General features: G+C 37.3%; 8 protein-coding genes across 8 annotated transcripts; 5 read left to right on the top strand and 3 right to left on the bottom strand.

Annotated features, from left to right (window-relative positions):
- The first annotated feature begins 32 nt into the window (after positions 1–32).
- Positions 33–2,814, top strand: SPOG_00352 (cytoplasmic cysteine-tRNA ligase Crs1). The gene has a single exon (XM_013167861.1). It carries the CDS (start codon positions 342–344, stop codon positions 2,610–2,612), a length of 2,271 nt encoding a protein of 756 aa, XP_013023315.1. The 5' UTR covers positions 33–341; the 3' UTR covers positions 2,613–2,814.
- On the top strand, positions 2,763–4,593 carry SPOG_00353 (peptide methionine sulfoxide reductase). The gene is made up of 2 exons (XM_013167862.1): positions 2,763–3,481; positions 3,538–4,593. The coding sequence occupies exons 1-2, from the start codon at positions 2,998–3,000 to the stop codon at positions 3,564–3,566; spliced, it is 513 nt and encodes a 170-aa protein (XP_013023316.1). The 5' UTR covers positions 2,763–2,997; the 3' UTR covers positions 3,567–4,593.
- SPOG_00354 (kinetochore protein Nnf1) lies at positions 2,873–4,912 on the bottom strand. The gene is made up of 3 exons (XM_013167863.1): positions 4,276–4,912; positions 4,116–4,228; positions 2,873–4,072 (listed from the first exon to the last, which is right to left on the bottom strand). Exons 1-3 carry the CDS (start codon positions 4,441–4,443, stop codon positions 3,751–3,753), a joined length of 603 nt encoding a protein of 200 aa, XP_013023317.1. The 5' UTR covers positions 4,444–4,912; the 3' UTR covers positions 2,873–3,750.
- On the top strand, positions 4,823–8,650 carry SPOG_00355 (tethering factor Uso1). The gene is made up of 2 exons (XM_013167864.1): positions 4,823–5,056; positions 5,107–8,650. Exons 1-2 carry the CDS (start codon positions 4,889–4,891, stop codon positions 8,218–8,220), a joined length of 3,282 nt encoding a protein of 1,093 aa, XP_013023318.1. The 5' UTR covers positions 4,823–4,888; the 3' UTR covers positions 8,221–8,650.
- On the bottom strand, positions 8,221–10,159 carry SPOG_00356 (U4/U6 X U5 tri-snRNP complex subunit Prp3). The gene is made up of 5 exons (XM_013167865.1): positions 10,009–10,159; positions 9,799–9,957; positions 9,108–9,758; positions 8,756–9,066; positions 8,221–8,709 (listed from the first exon to the last, which is right to left on the bottom strand). Exons 2-5 carry the CDS (start codon positions 9,955–9,957, stop codon positions 8,283–8,285), a joined length of 1,548 nt encoding a protein of 515 aa, XP_013023319.1. The 5' UTR covers positions 10,009–10,159; the 3' UTR covers positions 8,221–8,282.
- SPOG_00357 (F-box protein Pof11) lies at positions 10,142–12,235 on the bottom strand. The gene is made up of 3 exons (XM_013167866.1): positions 11,770–12,235; positions 11,630–11,724; positions 10,142–11,579 (listed from the first exon to the last, which is right to left on the bottom strand). Exons 1-3 carry the CDS (start codon positions 11,912–11,914, stop codon positions 10,290–10,292), a joined length of 1,530 nt encoding a protein of 509 aa, XP_013023320.1. The 5' UTR covers positions 11,915–12,235; the 3' UTR covers positions 10,142–10,289.
- A 1,378-nt stretch (positions 12,236–13,613) lies between these two features.
- SPOG_00358 (glutathione S-conjugate-exporting ATPase Abc4) lies at positions 13,614–18,706 on the top strand. Its single transcript, XM_013167867.1, has one exon. The coding sequence runs from the start codon at positions 14,048–14,050 to the stop codon at positions 18,437–18,439; it is 4,392 nt and encodes a 1,463-aa protein (XP_013023321.1). The 5' UTR covers positions 13,614–14,047; the 3' UTR covers positions 18,440–18,706.
- Positions 18,632–19,707, top strand: SPOG_00359 (translin). Its single transcript, XM_013167868.1, has 6 exons — positions 18,632–18,845; positions 18,889–18,964; positions 19,018–19,257; positions 19,305–19,387; positions 19,433–19,601; positions 19,646–19,707. The coding sequence occupies exons 1-6, from the start codon at positions 18,783–18,785 to the stop codon at positions 19,681–19,683; spliced, it is 669 nt and encodes a 222-aa protein (XP_013023322.1). The 5' UTR covers positions 18,632–18,782; the 3' UTR covers positions 19,684–19,707.
- The last annotated feature ends 46 nt before the right edge of the window (positions 19,708–19,753 follow it).

A 19,753-nucleotide genomic window follows, 5' to 3' on the forward strand; every position in this document is an offset into this window, starting at 1 on the left:
TTCTGTTATGTCGGTCGACAAATCCCGTTTACTTTTTATTTGTTTATTTATTTGTTTTCCTATACTAACCAAGTAACATGCTCCTTAGACTTTATAAAAGCATAGTCTCAGTCTGGTATAAATGCTTATAGTATAAGAGCATATAAGCAAAGTATGCTTAATCGTTAATGAAAGCAAAACCTGGCTTTTGTTTGCACACCCAACTCACGTTACAACCCAGACCAAATTAACAAATTTCCAAAACGTTTTTACAAAACGTGAAAGTGATAGGCGTCAAGTTGCTTCGGGGTTTTTCCTTTCGAAATTCAATTAGAACGCGTTGTTTCAACTCAAAGCCATCCATGTCCTCTGAAAAATCGCAACTGTCACCATGGTTTGCTCCTACTGGACATAAGACGGAGTTAAACGTTTTCAACACCATTACCCATTCCAAGGTCCCTTTTAAGACCAATGGCTCCATGGTCACTTGGTACTGTTGTGGTCCAACCGTGTACGATGCTAGTCACATGGGCCATGCCCGTAATTATGTGACTACAGACATCTTGCGAAGAATTTTACAGTCTTATTTTGGCTATAATGTTACTTTCGTTCAAAACGTAACTGATATTGATGACAAAATTATCCTTCGTGCCCGTCAGCAATATCTTTTTGAGCAATACAAACAGCAAAACGAGCATAATTATGCTTCTCCAACTGTGAAAGCTAAAGTTACCGAGGCGTGGCTAGCTTATGCCAAGAAGAATCTCCCCGAATCCCCCCAATCCGTGGATGAATGGTCTAATTGGTTGGCTACCCACGATATTACCACTTTGGCACTTGCAGCTCCTAAGGTTCCTTTGTATGCCGATTCTCTCACTCAAGGTGTAGAAGGATTAAAGATCGCTGAGGAAGCCAAATCTGAAGATAGTGAGCTTTTCTGGTCTAAGGTCCAAGAGGTGCTTATTCCGGTCCTTGACTCCGAACTTGGAAATACCGTTACGGATCCTGCTATTTTCCGTAAATTGTCTGCATACTGGGAAAATGATTATAACGAGGATATGCGTGCTTTAAATGTGCTACCACCTACCACAGTTACTCGGGTTTCTGAGTTTGTACCTGAAATTGTCGAATATGTTCAAAAAATTATTGATCGTGGTTATGCTTATCCAGTTACTGATGGAAGTGTTTATTTCGACACTGAAGCCTTTTCCAAAGGTGGTCACTTTTATGCGAAACTTGAGCCTTGGAATAAGGGAAACCGTGATTTGATTGCTGAAGGTGAAGGTTCTCTTGCTGCTCTAACTGGTAAGAAGCGTCCCGGGGATTTTGCTCTTTGGAAGTCTAGTAAACCGGGTGAGCCTTCCTGGGACAGCCCTTGGTCGAACGGCCGTCCAGGTTGGCATATCGAGTGTTCTGTAATGGCTAGTGCAGTTTTAGGTCCCAATGTTGATATTCACTCAGGTGGTGTCGATTTAGCCTTTCCGCATCATGATAATGAATTAGCCCAAAGTGAAGCATATCATGACTGCCCACAGTGGATTAACTACTTTTTACACACCGGACACCTTCACATTGAAGGCCAAAAAATGTCTAAATCTCTCAAGAATTTTATTACTATCAAAGAAATTCTCAAGAAATTTACACCTAGACAACTTCGACTTGCCTTTTTGTTGCAACAGTGGAATTCTCAACTCGATTTCAAAGATGCTCTTTTGGCTCACGTGTTGAATGTAGAGCAAACTTTGGAAAACTTTTTCCAAAATGTCAGAGCTTTAAACATTGAATCTCAAGGATTAAGTCAACAAGGAGGCCATGTTACTGAAAAATATGGAGAACTCGAAAGGCAACTTTTAAACGATTTGCAAACTGCTCAGCGCAATGCCCATTCTGCTTTGTGCGATAACTTTAATACTCCTTTAGTTATGTTCCATATCGATAGTTTAGTTGGAAAATCCAACATCTACATTCGAGATGTTGGACAAAAACCGTGCACTCGTTTGCTTAACGAAATTGCCATGTGGATTACCAAAATGCTGCAAGTTTTCGGTCTGGATGATGAAGGTCGTCCTAACGCCATCGGTTGGTCGTCCAAATCCTCAGCTTCTGTATCCAACTCCAATGATGCTATTCCATATGTACGAGCGGTTTCTACCTTCCGTGATCGCATCCGTGAACTATGCATTGCTAAGGCTCCTATCCAAGAAATTTTGCAAGCTTGTGATGTCTTTAGAGACTATGACATGGCTGAGCTTGGTGTTAGCTTGAACGATCGCCAACAGGGGCCAGCCTTAATTAAACTTGTAGATCCACAAGTATTGATCCAAGCGCGTGACCAGAAAATTGCAGAAGAACAAGAAAAGGAAGCCAAAAAGTTGAAGGCGAAAGCCGAGCAAGAAAACAAATATATCGAGCGCATTATGAAAGGTAAAGTTGCTCCTTCAGAGATGTTTAAACTATTTGAGGAATTTTTGTCGTTTGATGAAAGTGGTTTCCCCACTAAAGTCCGTGCAGAAGATGGTTCTGAGGTTGAATTACCTAAAAGCCGTAAAAAGAAGTTACAAAAAGAATATACCACCCAAGAGAAACTGCATAAAGAGTACTTGGCATACATAGAGAAAAAGAACCAAGACTAAATTTTATCATTCTTTAATATTAATTCAGTTTAAATTTTTGGTATGCTAAATATTCTGGCTTTGTATATATGTATAGATTAGTTACGAGAGTATTCTTAATTATATCCTGCTCAAGCTAGTTTTATGCTATTTCTAAAAGCTTCACTAACTTCTTGTAAAATTTCTATTTAAATAATGAGTAAAATCACATTCTTCAGAAGCAAATCTTGCATAATACAAGGGACCGACATACTATATACTATTAATAATCAATTCATCATCGGACCAGACAACTATTGGTGGGTTGCCGATATTCACTTCCACTCTTCTACTACTTGAAAATTTCCTTATCTTTGTTATACTAATACTAATTAAAGAACAGAGAATACCAGGTTGAACTAAGAGAATGAAGACCGCAATTTTTGCTGCAGGTTGTTTTTGGGGTGTTCAAGAAGTCTTTCTTAGGAAATATGTCCCTACAGCCGCAATTTTGAAGACTTCTGTAGGCTATATTGGAGGTATTACTGATAATCCTACGTATAAACAAGTTTGTACAAACAGCACCGGCCATGCGGAAGCCCTCAAGGTTGATTTCGACGAGAATTTGACCTCTTATGAGAAAATTGTCGAGTTTTTCTTCGCCATGCATGATCCAACAACCGTAGATAAACAAGGTAATGACATTGGAAGTCAGTATCGCTCTGTCATATTTACTACTTCACCTGAACAAGAAAGCATTGCAAAGAAAGTTCTAAAGGAAGTACAAGAAAAGCACTTTTCCAACAAGAAGATTGTAACTCAAATTGTTCCTTCAGGACAATGGTGGGATGCGGAAGAATATCATCAACATTACCTTGACAAAAACCCTGAAGGATATCGTTGCAGTTCTCGTAAGTTTCCAAAGCTCTTCTGTGAGGAAGATAGTATTACTAACTACTTTATATAGACTTCCTTCGCTGGAATCCATTCGCTTAAGATCAGGTTCAACCTAATGAACGTAAATTTCCTGTTATATCTAAAGAAATTATAGTCATTGAGATGAGAATGAATTTGTTCGAGAAATGAATTGAAATGAATTTAAACGGCTAGAAATTTTGGTTTAACAAATTACATTGGGTAGGTTTCAAATAGACGAGATTATTCCTATCCGTTTCACGGGTCAAGTAGTAAATTTATCACCTCCCACATGAGGCTCCTCTTTTTGATAAATAAACGATAAGAGAGAATCCAAATTAGTGAGCACATTTTTTGAAATTCCTCTTTCGTCCATATTCTTCACTGTAGTTTCCAACTGTTGAAGAAGCTGCTGAGCTATATGAACATATTCCTGTGTTTTTTCCTCATCCGCCTCGATTTTCTGAGACAGAGTTTGGTTCTCAAGTTCCAAGTCTTCAATGTCCTCTTTCAGTTTTCTTTTAAGGTTCTGTTTGTGTGTATAGAGATGAGCTTTAAGGATTTCTTGAGGCTGCTTGCTTTCGATACTATAGAACGTTAGAAATGCTTTACTGTTGAGAGTTTTCTTACTCAATTGGGGGTTCTCCTGACCCTTTTCGGTCCTTAGCTTCCTTGATACATTGATCCAGGAAGTCAAGTTTTTGATGCAGACCCCGTTCCTCAATCAGCTTGGCATACTCTTGCTAAATTTCAGTCATCAGCTGCTGTTCTTCAAACGTTCCATACATACCTTGCAGGTTTCCTCAAAAAAGCTGATAAGTTGCTGATGCATGGCTGCAATTGCCTTTCCTTTTTTGAATGTTGGAAAACATTGTGCAAACTTTTCTAAAGGAATGTGTGCAACTGTTTCCGATAAGGTACGTCGTAAAGATGCTTCCAATTGCTCCTTCCTAGTCATATATACCCAAAAATCAATAGATCACTCTTAACAGACGACTCGACTCGCAAACTAAACACTGTTTGCCTAAAGGTTGATAAAATATAGAATGCCTAATTATTAGATCAAATTTTTACTATTTTTTAGTAAAATAAATCCTTGTTTCTCAAGATTTTTCACGATTGTTCTCATAGAAAAGATTTTCCCAAACACATGAAATTAAATTCGTGCTAATCCTTTTTTGACTATTTTTATGAAATAAATAAGGATAAGAACAATAAACTTATAAAGATACGTTGGTTCTTTTCTAAGCCTTTGAAAAGGCAGTTTGTTTACAGCCTTTAGTAAGTTCAATTCTGCTCCTGCCTATAACTACATACTGAACTTGCGTCTTGGACCTCAAAAAAAAAAGATCAGAAATTTGTTGAAATAAGCAAATATATAGACTTCGCATTGAAATTTATTCATGGATATCCTTCAAAAAGGTTACAATGTGATAGTAGCGCCTCCAAAAGTTCAACAGGCAGATGAAGCAATCTCAACTCTTTGCGATCGACTTGAACATGCAACTCTCTTTGAAGATAGAAAGGCCGCTGCTCTAGGAATTAAAAGCTTTGCTCGAGAGTTTAAAGAAGTAAGCCGTTGATTTATACACTAGACAGTACTGACAAACGTTTGCTATAGTTAGTCGCTGCTCACGGGCTCAAAGGGATTATTCGATCTTTACACCGGGATTCATCAGATCCCGAGTTACTGAGAGTGGCTTTAGAAACCTGTCTGATTCTGACAAAATCTTCGGATGAAAAAACTTCGTCAGACACAGCTTTATGGGTTTCTGATCAGTTTATCTTAAATCATGAGAACATTCAATGTCTTCTAAATAGTGTTCAACATGATGATTTTTACGTCCAGTTATACTCCATCGAACTCTTTTCATCCATACTGGCCTGTAGACCAGCTGAATTGAAGGATTGCATTCAAAGTTTTCCTTCTGCCATCTCAACGGTAATGACTCCATTAAGAGATACCAGTGAGCCTATCCGGAATGCTGCACTATATTTCCTGAAAGACCTAACCATGAATTGTGCAAGCCTTCAGAAACTAGTTGTTTTTGAAAATGCATTCGAATCTATTTTATCTATTTTAGATGATGAAAATGGAGTTGAGGGTGGACTTATCTCTGCCGATGCACTTGTCTTTTTAGACACTCTTTTAAATGACAATATTACCAATCAACATTTTTTTCGAGAATCCAATCAAATACCTAATATTATTCGTCTATTACGTCCTGATTCGTTTATAGATGCAAACTGGGATTCTCTTCGTACTCGTTGTGTTAATCTTGTTCTACATGTTCTACAGTCTTTGACACCCATCGGTCTTTCATCAGGGAAAGCAAACCAAAATGCAGTTATGAAAAGCAACTCATTTGATTTCCTCCTTCGATTGGCAACAAATCCAGATTTATTACATTTGGATGTCCCAAAGGTCGCTTGGATTACCCTTGCTCATTTGGTTTACGCAAATAATGCTTGTCAGGACGCTTTCGTCAAAAGCTCTTATTTCATTAACCAAAATACAGATGCTTTATCATGTCTTCTAAATCAGATCTTCCTTCCTTCAATCTCTCCTTCACATCGTTATTCTGTTGCCTTTTTTTTAAGGGCTTTGGTTGATTCTAACAATCATTTGGCTGAGACCTTCCTACAAAGGATAATAGATGCTTACCGAAATAAAGAGTCATCAAAGCTAAATCTTTTAGACCAGTACCTCGACATATCCATACTTGCTGACACCGAACAATACGGACATTGGTTAATTAGCGTTATTTTAAGTTATTTGGTGGCAGGCAGTGACGAGAGAAAGTTACAGTTATGCAAAATACCACTTTATCAAGAAATCGCAGCAGATGAAGAAGATGGAGAAGAAGTTACTTTTATTCAATGTATTTCCACCAAGCTTATTGCGACATTGCGGCATGATCATGCTCTTCATAACTGTGTTGGGTATCTGACCTTATTAATCATTTTAGTTGATAGCAATGCTCACTGTGTAAAAGACTTTCTATCTGAAAGTAGTATACTCCAAACCTTGTTGACGACATTAATGGACGAATCTTCTTCAGCAAGTTCCATTATTCAGGGTATGATCGCCGTTTTATTGGCTCTGGTGTACCACTATTGTCCCCTTGATTCTTCTGTGCCAAAATCTAGTATTTATGGAGCAATCAATTCAGCAGTTACTCGTGATGTTTTTTTAAATCGCCTTCATAGACTACACCAGCTTGATCAAATTCGCAGTCATTTACCGTTAAACGAAATTCCTGACGGTAACTTCAATACATTACTCTTCGATACATTGTTTGTTGATTTTTTTAAAGACAATTTTTATCGCTTAATACATTCTATTGATGATGCTTCTGATGCTTACAATGCAAGTGATGATGGGATTAACACTCTACGTGCCTATGAAGAAGCTCAGCAAAAACTAATCACGCTAAGCGACGAACTTAAGGAAACTAAAAGTCTCTTGAGCTCCATTTCAAGCGACAAAGAGGAAGAGTTGCGAAGCTGTAGAAATGAGATGGAGGAAAAACAGAAACTAATCAATGAGTTTCAAGTTCTTAATGACGATTATCGTCAAGAATTGAGTTCTCTTCGACAAAGCTTATATGATATTAAAATTGAATTGGATTATTCGAAGTCTAATACTAATAGTATGGAGGAGGAAATGAAGGTGCTTCGCGAAGGTCACGATATGGAAATCAAAGACTTTACCGAAGAAAACGAGAAACTTCGAAAGCTTTTGGATTCTACCAAAGATCAGTTTAAGGTTATTAGTATGAAAAATAAAGATCTTCATACGACAATGCAGGGTTTAGAAAAGGCCAATAACGAATTCCAAACATTGAAATCTGAGAATTCCTCATTACAGCAAAAAGTTAATGACCTCACAGAGAAAATAGAGGGGCTAAACAAGACTACTATTTCTATGAAGAGTTCTTTGAACGAATCCAAAAACTTAGAGGAATCCTTGACTCAGCAAATCCAAAAGAAAGACAATCTTTTGTCCAAATATAAAGACGAAGAAAACGGATACAAGGGTCAGATCAAAGAATTTGAATCCCAAGTTAGTAGTTTAAGGAACGAATTAGAAGTGTTACGTGAAAGCAAGGGTTCCTTAATGGATGAAATAAAAACCACCCAGAACGTGGTGAAACACCAATCCAATGAACTTAAACTTGCTAAACAAAAGTATACTTCTTCTCAAGAAAAGCTGAACGCAAACTCACAGAATTCAAAAACAAATGAAAAGAAACTCTCCTCATTAGAAAGTGAACTCAGGGAAGAAAAAGACGCAGTTAAAAGATTACAGGAGGAACTGGATAATATTAACTCTGAAAAGCACCGCTTACAAAAGGAAGTAAATGAAGGAGATTCGTTTCGAACGGCTTCGCAAGCAGCTCAAAATGAGCAAAGAAAAGAATTAGAGAAATTAAAATCTGATTTGGATGAGCTTCAAATAACACGTGAGACGGCTGGTGAGGAGAATGAAAAGTTGAAAGAAATGTGTGAAGAATTAAAGAAAAAGGTTGCCGGCCTAGAAACTAAGGATGATCAAAATACAGCGGAATTGCAAAAACAAAATGCTGAATTGGAAAAAAGGCTTAAAGAAGCCGATGAATACTGGTTACTTATCATCGAGGAGTTGGAAACAAAACGCTCGAGGGATAAAAAAGCTTTAAAAGAATTAGGACATGAAGTTTCTGAAGATGAGAATGAAAGTGATGAAGAGTAACGGAACTGCAATCTTTTGGATATAATAATAATAATAAACATTAACTATTAATTAACTAATATCTAACTAAAGTCTTCTCCTCGATTCCACGAATTAGCCAAAACCCAAAAATGCTCAGCATTACCTAGTTGTTCAAGAGATTGCCGAGCTTCATTCTCCGTTGGACATTTTCGAAATGTCCAATATGAGAAATTTCGTTTGCTTAAATCTCCTTCCCATACCAAATCACATTTGTTCTCGTTATAGGGTATGCTGCTTCCATTCATATCAGCCAGCTTATTTCCTTGAGCTAATATAGAATTTCTTGAGGTATCTGTCCAATCTATACGATTTATCATTAATTTTTTAAAATGCTTAATATTTTTTCTTCCGCCTTCAACAATAACCAAGTTAAATTTATCACTTAATATACATGCTCCTGTAAGACCCAATTGTTTAGCATTTAAATCAATTTTTAAGCGATGTGGTCTGTGTGCAAGGTATTTAATTCTGAAATATGTTAGAATAATTCAACTTATTCATAAAAATCACTTACTTGAAAACAAGGCACTGCAAGCCACTTGCAGCATCTTCTTCGAGCTTTTTTAGAGTTCTATCCCTCCTCTCTTCGGGAGTAAGTTTTCTTTCTTCGTTCATTTGTTCGTGACGAAGACGTCGTTCTTCTACTTGCCTTCTAACCTCGGCCTCCATCTTTGTTGGATCCTTAATAGCTGCATCGCCCAATACGCGCATAAGATTTGAAAGCTTCACCTTAGGAGGTTCTGGAGGTTCTAATCCTAATAGTTGACGATCTTGTTTTTCTTTACGAGCTTCAGCTCGAGTTTGCCTCCTGATTTTCTTTTGTTCCTAAATACATTAGTACCAATATTTGTATGTTTTACTATTACCTTTTTTGTCAAGAAAAGAGATTTAGAGGATGGTTGATTTTTTAAATAAGGGGGAAGAACAGGAATAGGATGTTGTATATTCGATGTTATAGCCTCGCTATTTTCGAATATTTTCCATGAAGATTGATCACCGTAAGTTGATCCATCGGCAACATACGGCAAATCCCACCATTCGACTGTAGGAGGCTCCACTCGATGTATGGATTTACTAGCGATTAGAAGCTCATCATTAAGCCCTGCCTTTTCTGAATGCAAGGCAACACGTTTTTTCAACTTTTCTAATTGAGATTGACGTCGAAATTGTTCAGCTTCTTCGATATATTTACCGGAAGCATTCAGACTTAGAACCCTTGGAGCTCTAGTACGTCTTGATTCCTTTGTCCTTGGGTCATAATAAGGAAGATTTTCAACTTTGGGTACTTCAATATCTTCTATAAGTGGATTTCTCTTACTTTCAGTGGGACGCTCCTGTGAAAGAGCATCAGGACTATCCCGTACAGGCTTATTAGATGCTGAAGGTTCTTTAAACCTTCCATTGGATGAATATATATCATCTTTTAATAGAGCAGGATGAATTCCAACCCTTAAGCCTCCTTTTGCGACATCACCCTCAGTATGTTGAGATGGAGCAGAGGATGGTGAGAAAGAATTCTTAACAAAGTTAGAAAATTAATATAATATATGCACTTACAAATCTTTTTGCGGTTCTTTCTCTTAGTTCTGCTATACGACGCTGAGCAGCACCTGGTTCAGTGGGTCTATTACCATCGGAATTCTTGTCTGAACTGCCAATGTTTTGAGAAGATGTTCTTTTTTCCAACTCTAATTTTCTTCTTTTCACAGCTTCCATCTGTATTTACGATTAGGTTGACGTTACAAGATGGAACGATAGGAAACTTACTATGCAATTATCATAAACAGTTAGCAGGACGTGTAAACTGCTTCAAGGGCAGTTGCACCTCTATATGAATGTATAAAAACTATAATAAAAGATCCTAAGGAACTTTTCTTGAAATAGCAAGTTACGAAAGCAGTTGGTGTTGTGATGAGAGGTCCGAAGACGGTAATGCCATTAAAGATTTATTAGCTATTGTACATGAGATTTTTATAAAAAAGATCAAGAAAAATACCACAATTAATCCAAAATTAAGAAACCACATGAAAAACCTTTGATTTGAAGATTCAGAAAAAGGTACAGTCAATCCCATAATCAAATCTCCAAACAAGGATCTCACTGTTATGAGTACAAGCTATAATACGCCGATGATCACATTGTAGTCCAAATACTCGAGATCTTCGATCGTTATGTAGAACGCAGTATAGTTCTCCGGTTTCAAAATTCCATACCCGTATAGTTCCATCGTAGCCTCCAGAGACTACTTTTTCATTGTCAAATTCTAAGGTTCGGATGAGGTCTTCATGGCCTTGAAGTATACGAAGTAGCTTTCCGGAGTTCGCTTCAAAAATGCGAACTGTGGTATCTGAAGATCCTGAAACGATGTATTTTCCATTATATTGAGTACAAGCAATACCTCTCTGATGTGCATGTATAATCTTTAAGCACTGACCACTATGGACGTCCCACATCCTTAGAGTACGATCTCCGCTGGCTGTTACGATAATACCAGTTGACTCATTGTATTGAACAGAATTCACAGAAGCAAGATGTCCTCTCAATACATGTATGCAGGACTCTTCCGCGGATGAAGCATCCAACTTCCATACCCTCGCTGTGTGATCACGGGAACAAGAAATTATATAGTTTCCAGAGAGAACGACACCTAGCACATTGTCAGTATGTCCAGTCAAGGATTTAATAGGACACCTTCGTTCCCAACTCCAAATTAAAATCGAAGTGTCGGATGAACCAGAAATAATGAGATCACGTTCTCGATCAAATTGCAAGCATAAGACACTGCCCAAATGACCATGAAGGAAATACAGTAAGGCACCTGCGTGAATATCCCAGATACTTATTAAACGGTCTTTGGATCCACTGACAACAAAATCATCGTCGTATTGTACGCAATATACGCTATCTGTTGAAATGCGAGAGAACCTCCCTAGTCGAGTTGGGGTTTGCATTTCACATAAAACAAATCGGCCGCGACGCCAATTCGCTTCAAGTCGAGCGCATTCTTTGTAAATGTGAGCCCAATTGAGCAAAGGACGATTCTGCGAATCATACACGTATTGTCGGTCGTGAAAGATAGTTCCATGTGGACCTAGGAAATGTTCATCGATTCGAATGAAGGTCTCTTCAGACAATGACTGATCCTTGATACGCATCCATTCTTCGAATTCTTGTACCACCTTGGGGTTTAGCTGCCAACCTTTCCGTTCAAATAACGTCTTCCATATGCTAGGGTCTTCTAGCAGCCTTTTCCACCGCCTGGACATTAATTTACATCTGCAAAGATCATTTTGCCCTAGATAGCTGAATATTCGCAAAATTATTTCCTCGGGAAAGAACTACCAAACCGATTAGAAACATAAAACATAAATGTGAAAACACAGCGTACATCAGTAAAGTCCTTGAATAAGAGAGTTTGAATATAATTATAAATTAGAAGGATTCCTTCTTTTGGCAACTCTGAGAGAGTATGTTGGATGATATCTGATCGTTAATTTTTGCTTCCAAGTTTATATTAGGAGGGCATACCAATTTTTTCGCTTTCCAGCGGGGTAAAAGAGGATGATGGGTTTCCTTTTTCGTTATCGAATGAATCCTTTTGTTCAGATACTTTAATCCCTAGTTCATTCTGTGATTCAATTTTACTGTAGTTCGTTTTAGGGTCATCAGACATTTGAATAAAAAAAAAGAGAGAAGAAAAGTTTTTCTGTGAATATCAAATATAAAGACTTTTGTTTACACAATACAAATCCTCAGCTCTTGAAAAGCTCAAGTGAAAGCATGCTACATGAACCAGAGAATCCAAAGTTGGGAAAGTAGCCTCGCAAATTCAAACACTTTCTGGCTTGTTCAATTTAAATAATTCAACCTGTTTTTAATCGTTAATTTGCAATGAAATACAACAAAAATTCAAACAAAAGCTGCTACATCTCTTGAACAGGTTGGGTTAAGCAATATCGTTCTACCTCGTTGGTAAATAAATAAATAAATGAATGAATGAATGAATGAATGAATTAAGATAAGAAGGAAAAAGCGACCCTTCTACCCTTATAGTTTCAATCTTTGTATCTTATTTTGTTAGCTTGTCGATGAAGGTGGAAAGGAAAGCTTTAAGATAGATTTCCATATTGCCTATTTAAAAGAAAGACACGTTTTTGATTCATATATCAAAATAGCCTAAAAGAACCTCTACTAGGTACCTATTCGTGTGTTTGATTATTTTCAACATGTTTCATGACAATATTCAACTCATATTTTGTTTTCTATGCTCAAACAAAGTGTAAACAATCAATCTGTCGCTACCAAGACTGACTGCTTCAGCGAGGCCGGGCCTAATTGTTTATTTCCACGTGAAAAAAAGGCTAAGAAAGAAAAAGAATTATGCACAGTTAAAGAGTATCCCTTTTCAAATATAACAAACAATGTATGTTTAAACAACAATGTAATTTGAAAGAAAGAATAAAAAGGTAAGGTTTATAACTATTTTCCTATATACCGAGTTATAAGTATGTCGTAAAGTATATTGTTGGCAGTTTCTCTCTTCAATGAATTGAAGGAAAAACGTCGTATTTGATTCAATTACAATAATGATGCGACTTACAGACTACGCTTCGCAATCAACCAAAGCGTTGTCTCGCTTCTATAACTAAATCAGTATCCTTAACTTATCACCATAAACCTAGAATCTATACCTTCCATATTGAGTATCAGTCTTGGAACACGTGAAACTTTAACTTTGGTTCCTAATAGTAGGATCTTCAAGAACTTTTATCAACAAAGGGGAAACGGAAAATCTGTAACGAAACTTTCCTTTATTTATATTTTTTTTGGTTTCTTTTTGCATAGAAACGTCTTTCTAAAACAAACAAAGAATTTCTCCGGTCCTTCTCTTATCTCTACTTGATTGATTATCGCAAAAAGTACCAGACTGGTGTAAACAAACGATGAGTAGGTAACATACGCCAATATCATGTCTTGAAGACTTTAAGATGGGAAAAAAAAATTTTGTAATAAAAAAAATAAAGAAGAAACTTCAAGGAAGATTAAAATCCTTTGTAAAAGAGATCGCTCAATTTTTGGAGTGACATTTTCCTAGAAACACAGGAAATTATCATATCCAGGTTGTGTTTCCTGTCATTTTTTGCAGTAATTCGTCCAATGTATGGTACAGAACGATGTTCTTATTTTGTCTCTTGGTATGAATGCATGCTCTAGAACGAGCCTGTCAATTTGGATTTACAATAGTAGGTAACAATTTGTGTGGAGCCTCTAGATACTTGAAAAGGACGTCATACGAACAAACAGCGCTCGTTATCCAAAATTTATAAAACGATATAGTCTTATCTTACACTAGAAATAGCCTCCTTTTATCTGTCAATATATAGCTCCCTTTTTCCACGACTGACTGCGTTTCACCCAAAAATTGGGATTACGGCCTGCTTCTCTGCTCTTTCATTTGCAACAAACAGTTGAAGTTAATTACAATAGGATTTCATAATTACTGAAAAATCCATTTGCTTGCTGTTAGGAGGTACTCTACTACTGCCATAAAAGCGCAATCCTACCTCTCGTTTTTTCAGCCACTCAATCCGTTTCCCTCTGTTTTCTTCAGTCAATCAGCTCTTAATTCCCTTTAATCTGTCTTTGCTTTTGAGGTCTTGTTCTCACATTATTTTTGTGTTTTTTTCGTTCAGCAGTCCTCAAAATTCACAGGACAATCCGGTCTGATTGCATCGCATTTTTTATTTTTTTAAAAAGTCTTTCTGATTTGTTAATAATTGTTTTGTTTAGAGAAAATTTTTAAAACATGGATGCTTCGCGACCCTCTCCTTTCTTGCCTGGGTCAAACAGCTTTAATTATATTCCTTATCAGATTCGCTCTATAATTGGAGATTCTTTTTCCTTTTTTCTGAAAGGAAGTGCTCATGATTATCATGAGGATTCTCTCTTGCCTCAATCGTCATACAAGTACCTCCTTTCCGGAGGTCTTGTTTGTACTTATTTATACTTACTTTATAAATGGCTCTCAAACTCTTTTATAGTCAAACGTCCCGTGTCTGCTGAGTTTTCAGGGCTGCGGCGTGTTCATGGGCTTTGTCTTTGGATGCTTTCGTTTCTCTTTCTATGTTTAAGTACATTCATGTATACTGAAGGGCATTTTCCAAAGAGATTTATTGGTCATGGTGTCAACCATTTATTGCTTGCTTTCTCTATACACTCCTTTCTTCTTCATTCTCTCCGCATTCTTGTTCCCCGGGCGCGTCCTACCTTGTATCATTCTTCAGTTCTTTTAAACCTTTCCATCATTCCGGTGTTTTTCGATTTTTATGTTTATCCCTTCCTTTTAATCCATCACCCTCCCTTCTCCATATTTCCGCCCCTAATGTGGGCCTATTTTACCATTGGCGTATCCATAAACATCATTCCCTGGTTCACACCACGTGTATGGTACCCTTTATTTCCTGAAGAAAACGATCACCCGTCGGAAGAGCAAATCTGCAATTACTTTAGCTATATTTGTAGCTATAATTGGTTAAACAAGCTTATCAATGTCTCCACCCGTCGTACTGTTGAATTCGACGATGCTCCTCATCTACCGGATTATGACAAAAACAAACTGTGGTCTAATGTTTATGAGAGGCTTAAGCGCCCTTCTTTATTTATAACTCTGCACCTTATCTTTGCATATCAAATGATAGGTATGGGTGTTGCAAGCTTTTTCATTAGTGCTTCACAGTTTATTTCACCCATGGCCATGAATCGGTTCCTTCAGTACTTAGAAAATCCAAAGAGTGAATACATATCTCCCTATGTATGGATTGCCTTGCTTTTAATTGGCCCTTTTCTGAATTCATTGGCTTTTCAATCTTATTTATTTTTGTCTACTCGTTATGCCATCCGTTCTTATTCGGTTCTTGTATATCAAGTTTATAAAAAAGTGCTTGATTTCCGCTTTGTACAGAATAAAAATGAGGAATCCAAAGTCGGCCGAGTTAACAATCTTATTTCTACCGATGCTGATGATATTGGCGCGTTGCGAGAATTAGTCCATGTTGCAGTAAGAGCACCTTTTGAAATCGGCATTTCTATCTATTTGTTGCAGAAACTTTTGGGATGGAGTGCTTATGTTGGTCTTGTTCTTGCCGTCTTAACTACATCGGTTCCTATTCTGTTAGGTCCCTTTGTGGCTAAACTAACTTTACTCTCTAACAAAGCAACTGATTCCCGTATTGAATTAATGTCCGAACTTCTTCAAAGTATTCGTATTACAAAATTCTTTGGTTGGGAACGTCCAATGCTCGAACGTGTGCGTCACAAACGCCAACACGAGCTTAATCGAACCTGGAAGTTGCTTTTAATGGAAATATTAATTCAAGTTTTGGTTGAATCATTACCGTTCTTTAGCATGTTTGTTACTTTTGTAATTTTTACTACGGTTATGGGACAAAAAATTACACCCTCAATTGCATTTACTTCAATATCCCTTTTCTCTTTGGTGCGTAATCAGTTTGCATGGATTGCTTATCTTTTAAGGCAATTAGTGCAGATTTTCGTTTCAATTGGTAGGGTTTCAAATTTTTTGAACGACCCCAATGAAGTGGATCCCACAGTTTACACTGACTCTGAAAGTGAAGACATTGGCTTTGACAACGCCACTTTCACCTGGCCTTGTAATCCAGTTGAGGGAGATTTCCGCCTTCGTGACTTGAACTTCAAGTTCCCAAAGAACCAGCTTTCAATCGTTGTTGGTCCTACTGGCTCCGGAAAATCTTCGCTAATTTCGGCATTACTTGGTGAATTAAGTTTGTCTAGCGGCTCTTACTCCCTACCTCGTTCCAAAGGTGTATCATACGTCCCTCAAGTTGCTTGGTTGCGTAATGCCACCATTAAAGACAATATTTTATTCAATGCTCCTTTCGACGAGGCGCGTTACAGAGAGGTTTTGAAATCCTGTGGTTTGCAGAGTGATTTAGAAAATTTACCTGCCGGTGATTTAACTGAAATCGGTGAAAAAGGTGTTACCTTATCTGGAGGTCAGAAACAACGTATTGCGCTTGCTCGTGCTGTATATGCACCATCCTCCATCGTTTTAATTGATGATGTTATGTCTGCTTTGGATATTCACACATCAAATTGGATTTTCCATCATTGCTTCAAAGGTCCTTTAATGAAAAATCGTACTGTTATCCTTGTTACGCATAGTATACATCTTTTCTTAGATGCTACTAACTTTGTTGTTACCGTAAAGAATGGATCCGCTTTTCCAATTAAGGATAAGTCAACACCTATTTTGCAACTGGATGAACAGGCTAACACATCCGAATCTTCTGCACCGGAAATGCAAGTTACGGAGACCCCTCTTGATTCCTCAATAGACGCAGAGCAAGTTGCTGAATCGGGTAAACTTGTAGAAGAAGAAAAAAGAGCCACCGGAGACGTACCTTTGTCTGCTGTTTTCGAATATTTCCGCCATTTTGGCTCAACATTTTATGTATGCTTCATTCTTGTATTACTAGTTGCTACACAAACAGTATCTATCCTTATTGATTTGTGGGTTGCATTTTGGACCAACAAATCAATAGACTCTCCTGACATGAGCAATACCAAGTTTTTAGTAGTATATGGATCAATGCTCATCTTTTACTGTTTGCTAGACTACTTGCGCACGTATACATATGACAGAGGCTCCTTGATTGCTGGAAAGGCTATTCATAATTCAATGCTAGAGCACGTTTTTGGTACTTATGCCTCATGGTTTAACAAAACACCTACTGGAAGAATTGTGAACCGTTTTGCCAAAGATATTCGATCTTTGGACTTGAACCTGCCAGGCTGGCTTTTCTGGTCTGTAGAATGTTTCCTTTCAATCCTTGCCGGGTTAATTTCTGTTTCTTCAGCTATGCCTATTTTCTTGGTTCCTGCCTTATGTATCTGTTTAATAGGATATTATGTTGGTATGCTTTATACTAAGGCTCAAGTTGGTATCAAGCGATTAATTTCCGTTTACAATTCTCCTATTTTCGGCCTTCTTGGAGAGAGTATTTCTGGACTTGCTGTAATTCGTGCATTTAATATGCAAAGTACATTTAAAGATGAATTCTCGAAGAAAATTGACAACCTACTGCGTCTTCAGTCTACATCGTACAATCTGAATAGATGGGTTGCAGTTAGAACAGACGGCATTAGTGGATTGGTTGGTGGATTAGCTGGATTTATTGCTCTTAAACAAAGCAACATTAGCCCTGGTCTTGTTGGTTTCTCACTTAACCAATCTGTAATCTTTAGCATCACAGTTCTTTATTTTGTCCGTTCATTCAACGCCTTACAAGCTGAGATGAACAGCTACCAAAGAGTTAAAGAGTATACTGAACTAGAGCAAGAACCTTTACCAACCAAAGAAGGAGAAGTTCCTGTGGCATGGCCCAAAGAAGGAGACATTAAGTTCGAAAATGTCAGCGTAAGTTACACTCCAAATGGATCGAGTGTCATTAAGGATTTAAATCTTCACATCCATCACGGTGAAAAGGTAGCGATTGTTGGACGAACCGGTAGTGGTAAGAGTACACTGGGACTTACTCTCTTACGATTCACAAATCGTCTAGGTGGATCTTTACGTGTCAATGATTTAGAGATTGAAAATGTCAATTTGAATTCTCTTCGTCAACGAATTTCATTCATTCCTCAAGATCCAATTTTGTTTTCTGGAACCGTTCGAAGCAATTTAGATCCTTTCAATGAACTTGATGATTCTTTGTTGAACGAGGCGCTTCAGACAAGTGGAGCAAATAATATGGCTATTGCCTATTCGGAAGACCAACAACCAATTCATATAACGCTAGATACTCAAGTAGCTTCGGAGGGCTCAAACTTTTCTCAGGGCCAGAAGCAAGTCTTGGCTCTATCAAGAGCCATCGTTCGACGCTCTAAAATCATTATCCTGGATGAATGTACTGCATCCGTAGATGATGCTACAGATCAACAAATCCAAAAAACATTGCGTAGCGCATTTGGAGATGCAACTATGTTGTGCATTGCTCATCGCTTGAAAACGATCGTTGACTATCATAAAGTTATGGTTATGGACAAAGGTGTACTTGTTGAATATGGACCACCTGCCGAGTTATATCGTAAGGGCGGGGTTTTTCGTCAAATGTGTGAAAAGAGTTCAATTTCTTTTTTGGATTCTACAGTAAAATAGACTTGACTCATTAGAAAAGCCATGGACTTGTTTAGTTTTATAGATATGTCACAATTATTATAACTTGGTTCATTTGTTAGAAAATGCGTGTGATTGGACTGATTATGAATTTAATACGGGACTAATGCAATTTAAATTTTTTACATATAATCCATCTTTTATACGTGACATACTACCTCAACATCTTGTTATACGGTTTGCAGTTAGTCAATTCGGTACTATAGGAAACGTAGAGAGCTCATAGACAGCGCTGTACAAATATTATACTACAGTATTTTATACAATACATAACAAGCTGGTAAGTCACCAACACACATTTACAAATTCACAGAAAAACGGGACAATGGATAAGTCAATTTTCAAGGAACTTCAAACAAAAATTGATCATGAGACTTCTTTGCGAGACGTATGGGTTATTTTTCACCGGCAATTACTAAACAAATAACCAGGAATTAAGTTCGCGTGTTGAAACTATTGATCAGGAAACAAAAGTTTTACGTCTCTTGCTTGGAGAAGTTGAGATTTGTATGGCATCAAATCTGCTACATTTTAGTCAAACCCTGTTAATTAACTTATAGCAAATAACGAAGTATCCATTGATATTACAAGGAGTACAGAGGTTATCAAAGTGAAAATCCAAGAATTAGCTAAGTTGGCATCTGAACATTCTTACTACAAATATGTTAATGTCTGGGACAGAACTATTCAAGAAGTCGCGTGCTTGATCTTGTTAGCAACTTGGAGGGGAGCTCTTCGTGGACATGAAGACAAGAAATACCAAATCTTGACTTTGGAAGAAGTCGGTCAAATTTTGAACGGTATGCTATAGTGTAAATATACGCAAAACTTAACGAAATGGTTCTAGTTCCTGTATATCCCGAAGAAGTTAAGTTTCACATTTCTATCGAGGAGTATTTGCATGGTGTTTTGTCCATTAGTTCTGAACTGGTATGTTTAACTCTTGTATACCGTTTTCTAAACATTATACTATAGGCAAGGTTTTCTGTCAATGCTGTTATCCATGGCAATAAAGAGGTTCCTTTAAAATCACTTCAAACTATTGAAAACGTACATTCTTCCTTTCAATTGTTATCTTTAAAGAACGACTCCTTGCGTCGTCATTTTGACAGCTTAAAATACCAACTCAAACGAGCGGAAGATGGTATGTTAATTTCTTTATATAAGCACCCTTACTAATTGCTCTAGTGGTTTACGATATGAGAATTCACAATTTGCTAGACTAATAAAAATTGTTCTATGACGGAAAATGTAATTTCATTAGTTATTTATTGACGTTTTATTGTTTGTACTTCG

Source organism: Schizosaccharomyces cryophilus (assembly GCF_000004155.1).
Source record: "Schizosaccharomyces cryophilus OY26 unplaced genomic scaffold supercont4.3, whole genome shotgun sequence".
Taxonomy (NCBI): Eukaryota; Fungi; Ascomycota; class Schizosaccharomycetes; order Schizosaccharomycetales; family Schizosaccharomycetaceae; genus Schizosaccharomyces; species Schizosaccharomyces cryophilus.

Excerpts from the sequence above, each read along its gene's own strand:
- SPOG_00359 (XM_013167868.1), top strand. The coding sequence starts at position 18,783 with ATGGATAAGTCAATTTTCAAGGAACTTCAAACAAAAATTGATCATGAG. Across the intron at positions 18,965-19,017 it reads GCTTGGAGAAGTTGAGATTT|CAAATAACGAAGTATCCATT; the intron begins GTATGGCATCAA and ends ATTAACTTATAG. Across the intron at positions 19,258-19,304 it reads AGTCGGTCAAATTTTGAACG|TTCCTGTATATCCCGAAGAA; the intron begins GTATGCTATAGT and ends AAATGGTTCTAG.
- SPOG_00354 (XM_013167863.1), bottom strand. The coding sequence starts at position 4,443 with ATGACTAGGAAGGAGCAATTGGAAGCATCTTTACGACGTACCTTATCG. Across the intron at positions 4,229-4,275 it reads TTTTTGAGGAAACCTGCAAG|CAAGAGTATGCCAAGCTGAT; the intron begins GTATGTATGGAA and ends ACTGAAATTTAG. Across the intron at positions 4,073-4,115 it reads TCAGGAGAACCCCCAATTGA|TATCGAAAGCAAGCAGCCTC; the intron begins GTAAGAAAACTC and ends AACGTTCTATAG.
- SPOG_00355 (XM_013167864.1), top strand. The coding sequence starts at position 4,889 with ATGGATATCCTTCAAAAAGGTTACAATGTGATAGTAGCGCCTCCAAAA. Across the intron at positions 5,057-5,106 it reads TTGCTCGAGAGTTTAAAGAA|TTAGTCGCTGCTCACGGGCT; the intron begins GTAAGCCGTTGA and ends CGTTTGCTATAG.
- SPOG_00357 (XM_013167866.1), bottom strand. The coding sequence starts at position 11,914 with ATGTCTGATGACCCTAAAACGAACTACAGTAAAATTGAATCACAGAAT. Across the intron at positions 11,725-11,769 it reads GCTGGAAAGCGAAAAAATTG|ATATCATCCAACATACTCTC; the intron begins GTATGCCCTCCT and ends ATTAACGATCAG. Across the intron at positions 11,580-11,629 it reads TATTCAAGGACTTTACTGAT|TTCTTTCCCGAGGAAATAAT; the intron begins GTACGCTGTGTT and ends TCGGTTTGGTAG.
- SPOG_00356 (XM_013167865.1), bottom strand. The coding sequence starts at position 9,957 with ATGGAAGCTGTGAAAAGAAGAAAATTAGAGTTGGAAAAAAGAACATCT. Across the intron at positions 9,067-9,107 it reads CTCTTTTCTTGACAAAAAAG|GAACAAAAGAAAATCAGGAG; the intron begins GTAATAGTAAAA and ends TAATGTATTTAG. Across the intron at positions 8,710-8,755 it reads TTGCAGTGCCTTGTTTTCAA|AATTAAATACCTTGCACACA; the intron begins GTAAGTGATTTT and ends AACATATTTCAG.
- SPOG_00353 (XM_013167862.1), top strand. The coding sequence starts at position 2,998 with ATGAAGACCGCAATTTTTGCTGCAGGTTGTTTTTGGGGTGTTCAAGAA. Across the intron at positions 3,482-3,537 it reads AGGATATCGTTGCAGTTCTC|ACTTCCTTCGCTGGAATCCA; the intron begins GTAAGTTTCCAA and ends TACTTTATATAG.
- SPOG_00358 (XM_013167867.1), top strand. The coding sequence starts at position 14,048 with ATGGATGCTTCGCGACCCTCTCCTTTCTTGCCTGGGTCAAACAGCTTT.
- SPOG_00352 (XM_013167861.1), top strand. The coding sequence starts at position 342 with ATGTCCTCTGAAAAATCGCAACTGTCACCATGGTTTGCTCCTACTGGA.